The 17293-nt window shown below is 44.4% G+C and overlaps 1 protein-coding gene across 6 annotated transcripts in view; it reads left to right on the top strand.

The window, feature by feature from the left end:
- vwa8 (von Willebrand factor A domain containing 8) overlaps positions 1-17293 on the top strand; it is a 257379-nt gene that overhangs the window by 214327 nt on the left and 25759 nt on the right. For all 6 annotated transcript variants that reach the window (XM_069889575.1, XM_069889576.1, XM_069889574.1 and 3 more), the window contains 2 exons: positions 11100-11208; positions 16047-16203. In XM_069889575.1, coding sequence (XP_069745676.1) covers positions 11100-11208; positions 16047-16203 — 266 coding nt within the window. The remainder of the gene's footprint in view (positions 1-11099; positions 11209-16046; positions 16204-17293) is intronic.

Raw genomic sequence — 17293 nt, 5'->3', positions numbered from 1 at the left:
AAGCATTAACAAATGAGAAATAAAATATTCAATAAATAATATTTCTCTATAGAGGATTTGTCAAATGTTGCTAGTGTGCTGTCGAATAATAAAATCTGAGGGCTATTGAGAATGTGGGAGAATAACATGATTCCTGAAACAATCAAATGGGTGACTGATTGTGGGCATGAACTCTAGCAGGGTTATTTGCCATGCCCTTTTTCCATTGGTACAGATATCCTTTGATTTACACACTTTTCACGTTTTATGCCTAATGAGCTTGTATCCAGGTGCAGGACCATTTTTAACCAGGAATATATTTATCACTGTGACATGAAACTATTGGAAGATCATTTTATCCTGAGATTAAAGTTCATAATACTTACTCAGGCCTGTGTGCGGGAGGGCGGGGTTTGCGGGAGATCGGGTTGGACAACGACAGTGCGGGGGCATCGGCTCTCGCTGCAGGGCGGCATCTCGGCAGATCAGCGGCCCCGTCACCGTGAGTCGTGGGTCGGCCCGCGGCAGGGAGGGAGAGTGGACAACGGTCCTGGCGAGGTCAGGCCCCCCCTGAGTTTCTGCCGGACCTCCCTTGACCTGCTGAGTTTCTCCCGGACCCCCCTTGACCTGCTGAGTTTCTCCCGGACCCCCTCCCCTTGACCTTCTGAGTTTCTCCCGGACCCCTCCCCCTTGACCTGCTGAGTTTCTCTCGGACCCCTCTTTGACCTACTGAATTTCTCCCGGATCCCCCTTTGACCTGCTGAGTTTCTCCCGGACCCCCTTTGACCTGCTGAGTGTCTCCCTTCTGGTGTTTTTACGAGAACCACAGACTTTCGCTCATACATTGATGAGGGGGATCAAGGGCTAAACATTGTCAGGTACATCTCTGCTGGATAAAGGATACGGTTTAACCCGCTGAGTTTCTCCAGTGTTGGGTTTTCACGAGGTAGAGTCAAAGGGCCGAAGGGCCTGTTTCTGATCTGTACCCTGCTCTACTTTCCGTGCTGGTGTCCCAGGACCTTTCCAGGTCAGTCTCCGCCCTCAGGACCACGCTGGGATCCCAGTCAGCGGTGGAGGAGCAGGTGAGCGCGGCTAATCCCGATCCAGCCCACGCCACTCCCAAGATTGGTGGGGGGGTTCCACCCTACCTGCCCGACCAGCCTCGCTCTCCACGTGTACTCCGGGCACCCGCCGCTGGTCCGGTGGGAAGGCGCAGGGCGGCCGGCGGCCAGCGCCCCCATTGCCCGGCGGGGAGCCCCAATCTTCCCTCCGGCGTCTCGACTCCATCTGCAGCTCCAAGAAACGCTGTGCCACTGGGGTTCCGGGCGCTGGGAAGCGGCCTTGGCTTCCCCTGACACCGACCAGGCCGCGCTGCGGTGGGGGGGTGGGTGGGGGGACACGACAGCATGTTTATAAAACCACCCACCACTACTTTTCAAGGACCAGGATTTTTCTCTCTCTCTCTCACCCTGGGACACAGCGGTTACTGTGCATGCGCTATACTGGTGCGGCGGCTAGCGGGCCACCTCTAATACATTTTTGATATGATCTTGCGGGCCAAATATAATTATATCGCGGGCCAGAGTTTGACATGTGTGCTGTAGACTTTCTGTATCCTCTGCACAAATTTATTTTTCCACTCAATTTCATGTCTTGAACAAACTTAGATACACTACACTCTGTCCCCTCTTCCAGATCATTAACATACATCGTGAACAGTTGCAGGCCCAGCACTGACCTCTGCAGTACCCTGAATGATCATCAATGATTGCCAAAAGAGTACAGAGCCGCTCTGCTGCCCTCTCCAACAATGTGTGAAGTGGTGAAGGATGAGAACCACCAGCAGATGGTGCAATGTCTAACACCCCACTGTTCCAAAATGCCAGTTTGTCAGTGTCATTCTCATTGTAACCCTGCAACCCATTTTCACTGGCTCCTTTTCTTTACTCCTAATCCTGTGTGTAAGGTTATGAGAGGAATAAATAGGATGGACAGCCAGCACCTTTGATCAGCATAAAGGCTAAAAAAATTTACAGAAAAGGCAAAGTAAAACAAAATCAATCAACCTTCTTAGCCCAGAACATCAACCACTCTTCTTTTCCCACTGATGCTGCTTGGGCTGCTGAGTTTCTCCAGCAGATGTGTTTGGCTTCAGATTCCAGCATCTGCAGTCTCCTGTCGATTCCCTGTTGCACAGCTCAAAGATCAACAGCAAGCTGCAGTGAGGCTGCATCACTGCCTGCTGGCCGTCGGGTGTTACTACACATATACTGACTGTTCAGGGAAGCACCAGGGGTCAATTCTGGACCCAGGTCTTTGCTGCTTTGAGGCAGTGGTCTGCTTGATGCTCCATTTGATGCTTGCAATCATCATAGTCGCTCACATTGTTACAGCTCCTCATTGACCACGACCTGCAAGACCATCTGTATCGAGTTTACACTTTATCCCTGCGACTGAATATGTTCAATGAGAATGTTTGTTGTCATATACATTGTACATGCACTGAAATACTTACGAGCTGCAGCTAAACAGCGACTTCAGAAGCTATAAAATACCTTGAATTATATTAAGAAGATATAATTAATGCAAAAATGGATAATAGTGCGAGGAAAAAAGTGGCAAAACAATAGTGCAGAGTTCTCTTGTGGCATTTAGACAGGCATGTCCAGTAGGCAAGGAACAGAGGGATTCAGTCCATGTCCATGGGATTAGTTTAAATTGCCATAGTGGTCAGCATAGATGTGGTGGGCCAAAGGGCCTGGGCATGTACTGTTCTATGATTGGCTGGGCAAAGTCCATCCCAGCCACTGAAGGAAACGTTGTGAGACACTGCCTCAAGAAAGCAGCCAACATCATAAAGGACCCCCATCAACCTGGTCACCACCTCTTCCACTGCTAGCTTAGGGCAGAAGGAACAGAAGAATGAAGGCCATCACTTCTAGGTTCAAGAACAGTTTCTTTCCAATGGCTATCACTCTTGAACGTCCCTTTGATACACTAACCATGGACTGCTCCCACAGCACAAAAAGATTGCACTATTATTGTCACTTTATTGCTTCAAGATAGCTCTTTATTATCTTACTATTTTTTGTTATTTTTTTGTGCAAAGTACTTGTTCAGTAAGAATTTTGGTGTATGTGCACATTGTCCAATGTGTCAGTCAATGAACCCATTATCATTGTCCTGTCCCTCATTGGGCATTCTTGGAACATGGTAGGCGGTTAAAGAGAGAGGTGTCCGAGTGAGAATAGGATCCAGAATTAAAGTGACAGAAGACTGCAAGATCAGAGTCCACCTTTTACTGATTCAAAGTCATCTGCCTTCAGTTTCTCTAATATAAAGGAGACTGCTGAAACAGGACCCAAGGTTAAAAGAAGTGTAAGTGAATGGTGGCTTCACCCAGAAGACGGGTTTGGGTCCTTGAACAATAGGAAGGGAGGTGGTTAAAAAAGATAGAGGTTGCACCTCTCACACCTGCGTGGGAAAATGCCATGAGAAGGGAGGTGGTCGGTGGAGGGCAGACTTGGGAGATGCAAAGGGGACAATCACTTCAGAACGCTGAGAGGCAAGGGGAGGGATGAGGAAGAGAAGATGTATTCACTGATGGAATCTCATTGAAGGTTGCAGAATTTATGGAGGATGATGGGGACTGGAGGGGAGGAAGGTGAAGACCATCTTTCCTCTGGCTAGGAGGAGAAGGCATACTGTAAGTGTGGGAAACAGAGGTTGGGGACCCTGTCATTTGTGGGTTTTGAGTTGGCCGATAGCAGATTCCTACCTAGAATGGCAGATAAACCACCCGCTCCTCTTTTTCATGCTTCCACATGGATCCTTTCCTTTCTGAGCAATCCTTGTCTTAACAACACAACTGAAAGCAAAAGAAGAGATTCACACACATGTTCCCATCGTTCACGTCCCTTTCAGGGTCCTGTTTAAATCTGAAAGGTTTTGACACGGAGGCAAGAGAGTCATTATTTTAAACACTGTACAAAGTATTGTTCAACCTGGTCACACTCTCCAAACCCCCCCACCCGCCTTGTCGGGCAGGAGATTCATGAGTTTGAAAACATGCACCACCAGATTCAAGTACAATTTCTTCTCCACTGTTATCAGACCCTTAAACAGACCTCTCATTTGTAAAATGATGCATGCACTGTTTTAACTGTGTAAAACATGAAACTCTGAAGACTGAATTAAAAACACAATGCAGGAGAAACTCAGCAGGTCAAACAGTGTACTTTTATATAGAAAAGATAAAGATGCAGAACCAACGTTTCAGGCTTGAGCTCTTCATCAAGGTATGAGCAGAATGTAGGCAGGCGTCCGAACCAAATGTTTTAACTGAACCTGTTTTCTGTAACACCGTGCTCTGCACTTTTATTTTGCACTACCTGGTGTACTTGCTGTGGGAGCTACAAAACTGTGCTATCTCACTGTACCCTGGTGCACATGACAATAAGCCATTCAGTTCAATTCAAAGTCTGAGCCTCCTGCAGTTTCCTTTCCCCTTGCCAGAACTTTGGTTGTTCTGAGTGGTTCCAAAGCCTGTCTGTGGGCCACTGTGTGGGGACAGATCAGAATCCAGACTATTCCTGTTTTCTTAGCAGTGAGAGCACACCTTTCTGTGGGCCACTGTGTGGGGACAGATCAGAATCCAGACTATTCCTGTTTTCTTAGCAGTGAGAGCACACCTTTCTGTGGGCCACTGTGTGGGGACAGATCAGAATCCAGACTATTCCTGTTTTCTTAGCAGTGAGAGCACACCTTTCTGTGCTTCAATTCCAACTCTGGCTGCCTTTCCTGCAGTCATCGGAGCAACTTCCAGCTGTGCAGAGTGAAGTTCACAGGCCAAGAGGGGTTTCCAAAGATCAGACCACACACGGTCGCTCGCACAGAGTTGTCTGCCTCGGGATAGCTGAGTAGGAACACCACCAGATAGAGTCAGGAACGGTTTAGCGGCTGAAGGACTCACAGCAACTGTGCTGGAAACCAGCTCATGGGTACAAGGTATCGAGACCAGGAGATGTGGGAGTGCTGATAGAGAGCAGGGCTTCTGAAAGGCCTTGGATGCTAATACTTTCCCATTTGAATTGGGGTTTTGGAGCTAGTGGCCGAGGGGAATGACTTGGACACCTTGTGCTCGGGTTCATCGCTGGACTGGACAGGAGGTGGTGTGTCTAGGGAGGTTACAAGAATTAAGGAGGCAGCGACTTTGGAGGAAGTGGCAGGATCCATGGACATGATGACTGTTGTTTCTCATTCTCTACTTGGTGGAGGCACTGGGCTAGTGGCACCTCTTTGTGTGCCTTTACAGGGAAATAAAGTTTGTGTTTCTATGTACATTGTACCCTAACTCAGTGTTTCTCAACTTTTTTCTCTTTCCCCTCACATACCACTTTAAGTATTCCCTATCCCATAGGTGCTCTGTGATTAGTAAGGCATGTGGGTGGAAAGAAAATGTTTGAAAACCACTGTTTTTATCGTACCTAATTAACTCATTATTATGCACAATTTCATAACTCCAAAGGAAATGTGACAATGACAATTTTTTTTTCGGCAACAATTAGGTCTAGATCAGCGATTCTCAACCTTCCCTTCTCACTCTCGTACCACCTTAAGCAATCCCTTACCAATCACAGAGCACCGATGGCTTAAGGATTACTTAAAGTGGTATTGTGAGTGGAAAGGTTGAGAACCACTGTCATAACCCTTCTCCAAGTAAGGTTCATGCCCATTGGTGTCTAGTCTCTTGAAGTCTCCCCATTTCCTTGCTTATTAGGGGCACCGTAAATTGCATTGAGCCAATCCTGGCTGGGCCTGCAACCATGTGTCAGCTGTTGCCCTTCCAGTCACACCTGCCAGTGGAAGCTATTCTAAAGGGGTATAGTGCTGCACATAATGCAGTCAGTAGTTGCTAATGCTTCCCCCCACATGGCAGGCAAAGCTGTCCCATCATCATTTGACTTTCAGTCAAAAGTTTTGCTGAATCATTTCACTAGGCTTAGTTAGGTGCCAAACAAATAAAGTCTCCATTTTCCTCTGCCTTGTTTTAATCCTCAACCAGTATCTCTAAAAAGTAAATCATCTGGCTATTACAACTCTGCCATTGGTGCAAATCGGCTGCCACCCACACAAGTCACTGTGTTGACCGCAGGGAGAAAATGAACATCAAAGAAACCTGCAGATGCTGGAAATCTGAATTAAATATAGAAAATGCTGGAAACTATCAACAGATCAGGCAGCACCTGTGGAAAGAGAAAAACAGTTAATGTTTAAAGTCTGGGACTCTCACAACAGGGAAGGAGAGAGTAAACAAGTTTCTCTCTTCACAGACGCTGCCTGACTTTCTGATCGTTTCCAGCATTTTTTTTGTTTTTAATTGACCACAAAGAGGTTCCAATTATGAAAGAAGTCATGTAAGAAGAAGCCATTTTTATGTCACTGAAATTATTGACTTTGTAATCTCAACCTGGGTTCGATCCTGACATTGGGTGCTATCTATACAGAGTTTGCAAGCTCTCCCTGTGATTGCATGGGTTTCCTCTGCATGCTCCAGTTTCCTCCCTCATCCCAGAGACGTGCAAGTCAGTAGGTTAATTGGATGCTGCAAAATGCCCGCAATGTTTAAATGAGTGGTGGAATCTGGGGGCAGTTTATGTGAACGTGGGGGAGAATAAAAGATGGGAAGAGCATAGGAATTGTGTAAATCATTCGATGGGCTACAGGACCTGTTTCTATGGTGTATTTACCACACTATTTTGCTTATAAACTTGTCAGTGCATGACCTTGATAAGATGTTAAAATTATTCTCATAACTTTTTTGCTTTGGTTTGCAGCTTCTTGCTTGGGACAGCACTGTTAACATAGCAGTTAGCACATTATCACTGCTCCAGTGACCCGGGTTCAGATCCACTGTTGTCTGTAAGGAGTTTGTACATTCTCCCCATGACTGTGTGGGTTTCCTCTGGGTGCTCCAGTTTCCTCCCACATTCCAAAGACGTATGGGATTAGTAGTTTAGTTGATTACGTGGGCTCATGGGCTGGAAAGGCTTGTTGCTGAGCTGTATCTCCAAACTAAATGTTGGACTGTGTCATAATTTATTTTGGAGAATACACTTTTCCATTTCTGAACCACACACAAATAATAGCCCACACATCTCGCTCAGGTTCTGAAGATTTGTGGGTGGTCCAAGAGCATTTTTAGACAGGAAGTTTTTCAGCTCTTTTCATTAGAATAGGGCCTATTTGTTTGCAAAAGAGGATGTATTTTATTTGAGTAATATACTTTATTTGTTTATCATGTTGTTAATTTCAATATCTATAAGAACATAAGAATTAGGAATAGGAGTCAGTCATTTGGCTCGATGAGCCTGCTCCATCATTGAATACGATCGCAGCTAATCAGGTCATGGACAGCTCCATCTACCCGCCTGTTCCCCATAACTTTTAATTCCCCTAAAATCTATCTGTGACTTAAATACATTCAACATGGCAGACTGTACTGGCAGAGAATTCCACAGATTCTCTGCACTCTGGAGCAGAGAATTCCTTGTCTCCCCTAAATCTACTCTCATGAATCTTAAGGCTGTGTCCCTTGTTTTGGTCGTACCTGCCAGTTGAAACAACGTCCCTGGTTTTATCATCTCTTCCATGCACAATTCTATCTACCTCTATAAGATATCCCACCCCCCATCCTTCTAAACTTCCATGAATATATTCACAGGTTACTGAATCTCTCGTCCCCTTCATTTCCAGAATCAACCTGGTGAACCTACTCTGCTCCACCTCCAAGGCAGCATGTCCTACAGCTGCTGTTGTAGCTGAAGTTTACACCAGCCGTGACCATGGAGCTAACAAATGTCTTCAACAGGATGTTACGACTGCACGTAACAAGCAGTAATAGTCAATGAACCAGACAGTGTTTAATTTTAAACCACTAATTGTATTTCTTACTTTTAAGCCATAGTATTAACACTAAATCTATCCCCAGCTATGTGCAGGTGTCTAGTGTATATGTATGTGATATATCCAAACATTACAGTCCACACCAAAATCTAGAAAGTTACTTCAAAGTTCAGTCTTTCAAATTCAATGTTGTAGCATAGGCCTTTGAAATTGGATGCCCAGAATTAATGTTGAACTGATGGGAAGACTGAAGTTGTGGCTGCTACGGACTCACGAATTCTTCTTGCATTGCCTTTGAAGAAATGTCCATCCACATGAGCTGTGGTCATAACACTCCTGGTCCTTTTGTAGGCAAGAGTTGAACTGGACAGCCTCCACTAAGATTCCACTAAGACACTGATTTCTCCAAGTGACCTCCACTCTTAGTCACACTTAAAATGAAGCACTTTGCTTCCCAAAAAGACCCTCCTGGCACTGGTCGTTCCACCGAAAAGGCCCAGTCATTCACAGAGCATGCTTTGCTCTGAATTCCACAAAAATGGCTGGTCACAAGAGCTGCTTCAAAGAGTTATTTTCTCTCCAACGTCAGAATGGTTCTCATTTGCAAAATCACAATGTCTTTGCAAATTCTGGAACAGACTGACGAACCTTCCCTCAGTTCTTCCAATGTATTGAATTATCACTGGGGCTGTGACTTGTGTTGTGCTTGTGTGAAATGTTAAATGGTAACTGACCATTCAGTCCTTCCTGCCTATACTATCCCTTACAGTGATAATACCATTTTACTAAAACGGGAGTTCGTAATAAAGATTCCTGGTTCCTGGCATAATCTCTCTTGGTTATTGACAAATCCATCTAATAATCATTCTTGTGAAAAACCCAAGGCAATAAATCGTATATTAAAAGGCATGATACAAGTCCTTGTTTTTGGGGGTGGCAGGAGGGTGTAGGTGAAAATGTGTGTCTGCAGAGTGATAGAATGCATTTGAGGCTTGTGATAGTACAGGATACTATCAATGTATATTTGTATATATTTGCTTATAGTTGTTGTGATTGGCTGAGATTCGTAGCCACGCCTACTGGCAGGTCATAAAGGGGTGCTCCTAACCAGACCCAGGTCAGTCTGGACTGGTCGACCATGCTGTAATACACTCCAGTCTTTTGCTGATTAAAGCCTTGGCTTGCGCTAACAAGTCTTTGGTTCATTCGACGCGCTACAATTGCAGCTCAGCAGCGGGGGCAGTGGCAGGTAGGCCCTCGGGGCCTGCAGGCTGGGGGGTTCTGTTGGGCAGGTGGGCCGTGTCAGGGATCACATCACCACAGCGAGGATGGGGCATTCCACGAGCAGCATCTTCCATGCGCGGTGCTTACATCGTGACGTCAAGTGTTGCTGTGTGGTCGATTCCTCGTTCTCATTGGATGAGGACGGGAGATTTGAATTTGGGGAAGGCGGTTGGGCCTCACAAAAGGTACTGTGTTTGGCAGCGGCCATTTTAGACTGGCAGACAGTAACAAAATGGCCATTCTTCCTGCTCTTCTTCGCAGGGCACAGGGATCTGCTGTGTTTCTCCCTCCCGCAGAAGTAGCACTTCAGTGCAACGTTGGGCACTGTGGCGGCCGCGAGGCCATCAACGGGCTGAAGGGAAGCAGGATTTTTACATGCATCATAGCGAGGGCCCCAGCCCTGTGTATAAGCGTCCATGCTTAGGGCTGCAGCCTCCATTGTTTCAGCAATTTGCACTGTCTCAGCCAGGCTGTCTCCCCCATGCTCCAGCAATCGTTGCTTCACCTCGTTAGAGGGATCCCAGTCACATAAGCGTCCCTGATGAGGTCGTCAGGGATGCCAGCCACAGTTTTGTCGGTGCATGCACACGCTCTCCCCAGTAACTTCAGTGCCTGGAGGTAGGCTCTGCAGGACTTAACAGGCTGCTATCTCCTGGTTGCGAGCATGTGCCTGGCATAGATCTTGTTCGCAGGTCACTCGTAGAGTCCCTTCAGCACCTTCATGGCTTCCTTGTAGGAGGGTGCATCCTGGATGTTCTCGTAGATCCTCGAGGACACCGTAGACATCAGCACCAGTAGTTTGTCTGCGTCTTCCTCCACAGTGGGGTCTGATTGCTACAGGTATGCCTCAAAGCACTTCATCCAGTGCCTAAAATTACTCTGGGCAGTAGCCGACTGCGGGTCGATACTGAGGCGTTCTGGTTGCAGCATTCGCTCCATCCTTTGAAACTTTTTGCTGATTAAATTGTAGTGCGTCGAATGAACCAAAGACTTGTTAGCTCCAACCAAGGCTTTAATCAGCAAAAGATTGGAGCGTATTACAGTACGGTCGACCCGTCCAGACTGACCTGGGTCTGGTTAGGAGCAGCCCTTTATGACCTGCCAGTAGGCGTGGCTACAGCTCTCAGCCAATCACAACAATTATAAGCAAATATATACAAATATATATTGGTGATAGTATCCTGTACTATCGCAAGGCTTTTTTTTTAGCTTCTCTCCAGTCTTGAAATTCTTTTGTATTCTAACAGAGGAATCTAGTATTATAATTCACTTGCTAAAGGACAGGAAAGCCTGTTGCATCCAGAGCAGGATTCTCCACCTGCGGTCCACAAATCACTGATGGCCCAGGGGTTTGTTCACACTAAAACAAAGGGGAAGGGGCACAAGCTCGCCAGCCCCTTTGCTCCCCACTGGTGACCCATGGGTTTGTTGTCAGTGATCAGCGGTAAGTAACAGAAAAGCCTGTGGGTGAGGTAAGGTTGAAAAGCACTGCTGAAGAGAGCTAGATTGGTCTTCCATTCATCTCTGTGGTTATGAAGTCAAACTTTGAAAATGTAGCTTTCATCACCTCCCTCCCCACCACTTGAACCAGTTTCACCTTTGTAAACTGTAAGCTAATACATCTGCTGCCTCAAAGACCAGTGGACCAAGTTCAACCCTGACCTCAGAGGCTGCCACTGTGGAGTTTGCATGTTCCTCCTGTGATTGTATTGTTAACTCTTGAGGTGGCAGAAAGAGAATCAAGAAGTGGGAAGAATATAAATGGCTGGAATTGACATGGTTTTTTTGGAGTGCCACCTGCTGACATAAAACAGTTCAGTGCTGCAGTGTAAAGTGGATCCCTCTGAAAGAATTCATTGTAGTAACTTCTTTGGGTAACTGTATCCATAGGAAGGTGGCTCATGGAGATATCTTGTCTTTTTTCCACTCAGGTCACCATCCAGAAGGACAGTGGATTGGATGTGACCACTCCAAAACACGGAAGAGTTGACGTGCACAACATGCCTCACATTGGGGGCAACACGTGGGCTGGTGGTACTGGTCAGTAAATATAAAAGAATTGCTTTTAGAATCATAAAATAATGCAGCACAGAAACAGGCTCATCATCCCAACCTCTCCATGCCATCCAAGTTACCTACAAGAGCTAGTCCTGCTATCCCTCTGAACCTCTCCTTTATCCTGGAACCTGTCAGTTTTCTCTAGGATTAACTGTCTGAATCGGCACAGGATTATAGTACATCAGTGTTTGATTAAAAACTCTTGAGCTTCAATTATAAGTGCTAACTGGTCTCTGGAAGTTAAATGTTACATTATGATCTCTGGACACATTTCTTGTAGTTTATCCCTTGATTACCTCTCATCGCCCTGTAAGTTGACAGTTGAATGACCTGTTTTATCATGTCATAGCAGTGAGTCGCTAAATATCAGCAACACTGCATCTCACACAATGATCCTATTGGAGGATACAAGTGGGATGGTCTCGGCACTTTCTGCCAACATTCTAACCTGTCATCTTGATGAATTGGAAACTGGGCTCCAAGACCTGGTCCTGAAATCCAGGAACCTGCACAACACGCATAATGGAAGGCACGAGGAGGCCACACTGTTTGTGCCAGCTCTTTGAAAAATCTCTCCACTTAGAATTATTTCTTGCTCCTCTCCAAAGCTCTGCAAATTATTTTTCTCTGTGTGTGTGTGTGTGTGTGTGTGTGTGTGTGTGTGTGTGAGAGAGAGAGAGAACGACTGACTGTGTGTTGGAGTATGTATGTATGTGAGAAAGAGACAGAATGTCTGTGTATGTGAGTCTTTTGGAGATGTCGGCAGACAAATAGCAGATGGAGTTTAATCTGGACAAGTGAGAGGTGAATCATTTTGGAAGTCAAATGTAAGAAGAACGTATGCAGTAAATGGCAGGATTCTTAGGAGCATTGATATACAGGGATCTTGGGGTCTGACCCTAGTTTCCTAAAAGTGGCCACACAAGTAAATATGGTGGTAAAGAAAGGGTATGGCTGCCTTGCCTTCATCAGTCAGGACATTGAAAATAACAGTCAGGAAGTCATGTTGCAGATGTATAAAACTTTGATTAGGCCATATTTGAACTACTGTGTGCAGTTCTGGTGACTGCATTACAGGAAGGATGTGGCGACTGGAGAGGTTCACAGTGATCCCAATTGGATTAGAGAGTACTATCTAAAAGGATAAATTTGGGTTGTATTCTCTAGGATGTTGAAGGTTGAGGGAGAACTGATAAAAGTTTATAAAATGATAAGAGACATTAATAGGGTTGTTAGAGTCTCCTTCCCAGGAAATGACAAATGCTAGAAGGCATAGCTTTAAGATGGGAGACGGAGAGTTTAAAGGAGGTTTTATTATATGGAGCATGGTTGGTGCCTGAACTTGCTTCCAGGAGGCTCCGATGAAGAGTTTCCAGTTTTTCTTTCTTTGTGCTACCTGACCTGCTGGATATTTCACTACCATAGAGATGCTTAAGAAGCATTTAGACATGAATGGATATCGACCACATGAAAGCAAATAGAACTGGTTTAATTTGACATCGTGGTAGGCACAGACAATATTCCTGTGCTGTTCTATGTATGTTCTGACTGTGTGGGTGTGAGAGAGAGAGAGACTGAGTATGCATGTGAGTATATATGAATGTATGTGTGTGTCAGGAAGAGAGAGAATGTGAGTGAGTGAGAAAGAGAGTACTGTATACGTGTGAGTGAGAGACTGAATGTGTATATGTGTGAGACTGTGAATGTATATGTTAGTTTTATTAGTTTTTGAAAAGTTACTTTCATTTTTAAATGCAGATCATGCATTCAATTGTTCTATTAAGAGTGAGTTGCTGGTGTCAATCAAAGAAAGCAGATCAGTAGCGTTGGACCAACAGCATAAACCGATGGTATTCCATCATGTTAAAACATTGTTTAATTCACAGGCTTCGGCAGAAGTTTGGTGGTGATATAAAGGCCCCACCCAACCTAATCTAATAATGTACAACCTTATCTGGGGTGTGAACAATGCAGTGCAAACTGTAACCCGGAGTGCTCTTTTACTGGCAGATTATTCTAAATACTTCATTCCAACTTGATAAATTAGTTTCACTTGTATGAAGTGTGGCCAATTCATTTAGCCATGTTGAGCTGGTGTGAAGAATGCAGTGCCTTGGGGTCAGATTTGGTGACGTGTCAGCTTAAAAAGTTTTATAGGACCAGTCCAGGAGTCATTTCAGAAGGCCATCTGCACACACAGCTATGTAAATTGAGATCTCTGTCTGGAAAAAAAAGCTGCTGCAAACAAAGATTGATTAAATGTTTATGACCATTGACTGATAAAAATTTTGTAAGATGAAGATATTGAAGGTTACAACATTGAGACAAGTAGACTAGTTTAAAATGCAGATTAGTTATGATTAGCAGAATAACCTTCCATCTTAATAACCAATTCTTGTTCCTTTCACTCCCTTAGGTAGTATTAGTCTCTTGGTCAGACTGCAAAATGAAGCAGCACACCAAGAATTAAATCAAGAGCAGGTGACAATAACTCCCAGCATTATTTACAATATGATCAAGTTGATGCAGTCAGAGAGTTCAAGCAAGTCTAATCCCTATCCAGCTGTGTTTATAGTATTCATTACAAGCAATTCAGTCTGTGTGCTCCTGAACTAATGTTTTGATTGTTACTGTAAAAGAGATTGTAACTCCTGGCATTTTGCTGTAAAAATTGCAAGTTGGTACTTAACTGCCATCACGCATCTAGTGTATGTGAAATGCATTTTTGGAAGCATATTGTTCCTGGATTTCATGGTTCCAACCCACCTGATTGTGTCTGCTGTTTGAACTTGATCCAATGCACTCAAGTCACCCAATACTTTATGTCTCATTGAAGAGACTCTGGTCCTTATATGAATAGGATTATTTGGGGCATGAGGTGCAGCTTTCTAGATCCATAAATGATCTTTTTGGAGGAATGGGAATGCAGGGTAAGAGTATGGGCACGACTCAGAAAATCTATACCCTTTTGGTTTTCTCTCCTCCCTCTTTCTTCCTTTCTCTGTCCATCATCCTTCACCCCTCCCAGGTTTACCAATCCCCTACTGGCTCAAGTTCAGCCCCTTCCACTTTGGTCAGGCCTCACTTGGATAACTGTGTATGATTCTTTTCACCCCATTACAGGAAGGATGTGGAGGAAAGGGTACAGAAGAGATTTAGAAGGCATGAGTTATGGGGAGAGGTTGAAGAAACTTAGGTTTTCTCTGGAACTTAGGAGACTGAGGGGAAAACTTGTAAGTTTATAAAATCATGAAAGGCGTTGATAGGGTGGACAGTCAGAATCTTTTCCCCAGAGTAAAAGCGTCACACACTAGCAGACATGCATTTAAGTGAGGGTGAGGAAGTTTAAGGGAGATGTGTGGGGAAAATATTTCACTCAGTGAATGCTGGATGCCTGGTCTGGGCTGCCAGGAGTAGTGGTGGAAACAGATGCAAGAATACCATTTAAGAGGATGCTAGGTAAACACATGAATATGCAGGGATGGAGGGATCTCTATCACGTGCAGGCAGAAGATTTGGACATCCTGTTTGGTGCAGATACGGCCAAAGGGTCTTTTCCTCTGTTATATTTTATGTCTCTCATAGTATTTTTTTACTTTACATTGAAGTGATGGATTTTAGGCAACTTGCTCTCTATCTGAAGCACATTATAGAATGTTTCTTGCACAGTTAAACTTGCCATGCACGTTTCAATAAAAACGGATACTGCCAACCAAGTTGCTGAAGGTTTGAGGTGATAATGGCAAGGAAGCAGAAATGCGAGGCTTCATTGAACAGGACAACTAATACTTCTCATTTAACCAATGAGTGAAAGGTCGAGAACAAAACAAAGATGCAATAGATTGCAAAGGAAAATACAAGAGAAAAAAGACAGAATGGTAAAGTCAGAAAAAAAATAAATTAAAAGTCAATTTTTAAAAATTCCCCATCATATTCAAACCCTGAAGAAATAAAACTAATTTTGATTGATTGGCAGAAATTAGCTATAAAGATTACATGGGTTTTGTGACATAGTTTACATTCAGCAGTGAGCTTAAAGGGCTGTTCCAAGTTACCCGAGTGAAACAAGAAAGAGGACTTTCTTTTTTTATCTTCAATAGGTAAACAGGGAATAGGGTGACATGCCCTTTGGTCATTTTTAGACCCTAAAAACACTTTCTATGAAAGTTGGAGTGAAATTTCCTATAATCTTTTATCCTCTGAGTTTATGTGATTTACCTCCTCCTTCGGATGTTGGAGGAAACCTCTGGGGGTAAGTTCATGAGTTGAAAAGTAGTTTAATGCACGTCAAGTTTGATCATTATCTGATAATTTCAGAAGCACAGGCGGAGATGGATGATTCCAGCAGGCTGGCACGTGGACATCTTAGTGACTAAAAGGCCACTCGAGTCAAATCCCATCCTTAACTCCACACCCATCCAGGGTGGTAGCTGTTGTATAGAACTGGGACCTTAGGCTGAACTTCACTTTCCCAATCTGGACAACAGGAAGTCAAAACTTGAAATCCTCATCACCCTCTGACTGAAAACCAACAAGTAAAACTGCACACACTGGTGTCTTGAACAAGCAAAGATGCTGGAGGAACTCAGGCAGCATCCATGGGCTGAAATGGTCAGGCAACATTTCGGGTCAGACATGGAACATTGACTGAGCTTTTCGACCCATGGATGCTGTCTGAGTTCCTCCAGCAATTCTTTGTCTGCTCAAGTAAAGCAGGGATGAGACCTGTGTAAATTTTTCCCCCCTCGACTCCACCATGCCTGAGCTAAGCCACAGGCTGCTGACCTTGTGCTTCTGTGATGTGTCTGTTTCCCTTCCAGGTGGGAGAGATACTGCTGGCCTGGGTGGGAAAGGTGGTCCCTATCGGTTGGATGCGGGACACAAGGTATATCAGGTGTCGCAGGCCGAAAAGGATGCTGTGCCAGAGGAAATTAAAAGAGCTGCCAGAGAGATGGGTGAGAAAGCCTTCAAGGAAAGGTGAGTGACTTGGATTTTTTTCTGTAAATAAGTGCTTTGCGTTTAGTTTTGTTCTCTAATTTCTCGAGCATGCAGATCATAATAAAAGGGAGCAGGAGTCAGCCATCTGGCCTGACAAATCTGCTCTGCCATTCAATAAGATCATGGGCGATCTAGCAATGGACTTAGCTCCACTTACCTACCTGTTCACCACAACCTTTAATTACCCTATTTTTCAAAATTATTTCTATCTGTCTTATAGATTCAATGAAGCAGCCCATACTGCTTCATTGTATAGAGAATTCCACAGATTCACCACTCTCTGGGAGAAACAATTCCTCCTTTCTTTTTTTAAAACATACTCCCCTGAATCTTGAGACTTTTTCTCCAAGTTCTAGCCTCACTTGCCAGTGAGAAACATTCTCCCTGTTTCAATCTTATCTATTTCTTTCATAATTTTATGTGTCTCAATAAGATATCACATTTGCCTGCCTTTGACCCATATCCCTCTAATGCCTTAATATCTATACAGTTTGTAAGCAACGTTCTTGCTCAGAATTTGAAAAGTTATTGCACTTAGACTTTGGCCTGTAAAGTTCCAAAGGGAAATATCAATAAGTTGTTCCTCATAAGTTTTCTTCTTAAAAATGTATGCTCTATTTAGAGAAGGTAGGCAGTGGTTTAATCAGGGTGTTGAAAATAATAAGGTGCTTTGATGCAGCAAGCAAGGAGAAGTTTTATCACTTGGCTACAAGGTCAGTGGCACTGGAGCGGAATTCAGGTGGGAAAGAAGAATTCCTACCTGCCTGAAGGGAGTAGTGAGAAGAGATTGTGACCATATGAATGGTGATCCTTTATGATGTTAGCTGCCCTCTTGAGGCAGTGTCTCATATAGATGCTTTCAAAGGATGGGAGATTGATACTCAAGATATGTTCTGTAGGACTAATTATTGCACTCCTGAGACTTCCTGCCTATACTCCGCAATCATGTGTTTACCAAGCTGCCCAGAATCTGATATTGATTTGGCAATTCTGACTTGACCCTCACTTTCCTGGACAATGCTGTTAATGGCCAGTGGGATGAAGGGGGAGGTAGAGCGTTAACACTCGT

The sequence above is a fragment of the Narcine bancroftii genome, chromosome 7 (genome assembly GCF_036971445.1).
Source record: "Narcine bancroftii isolate sNarBan1 chromosome 7, sNarBan1.hap1, whole genome shotgun sequence".
NCBI lineage: Eukaryota > Metazoa > Chordata > Chondrichthyes > Torpediniformes > Narcinidae > Narcine > Narcine bancroftii.
The sequence above is the reverse complement of the archived record's forward strand: the minus strand, read 5'-3'. Positions and strand labels throughout refer to the sequence as shown.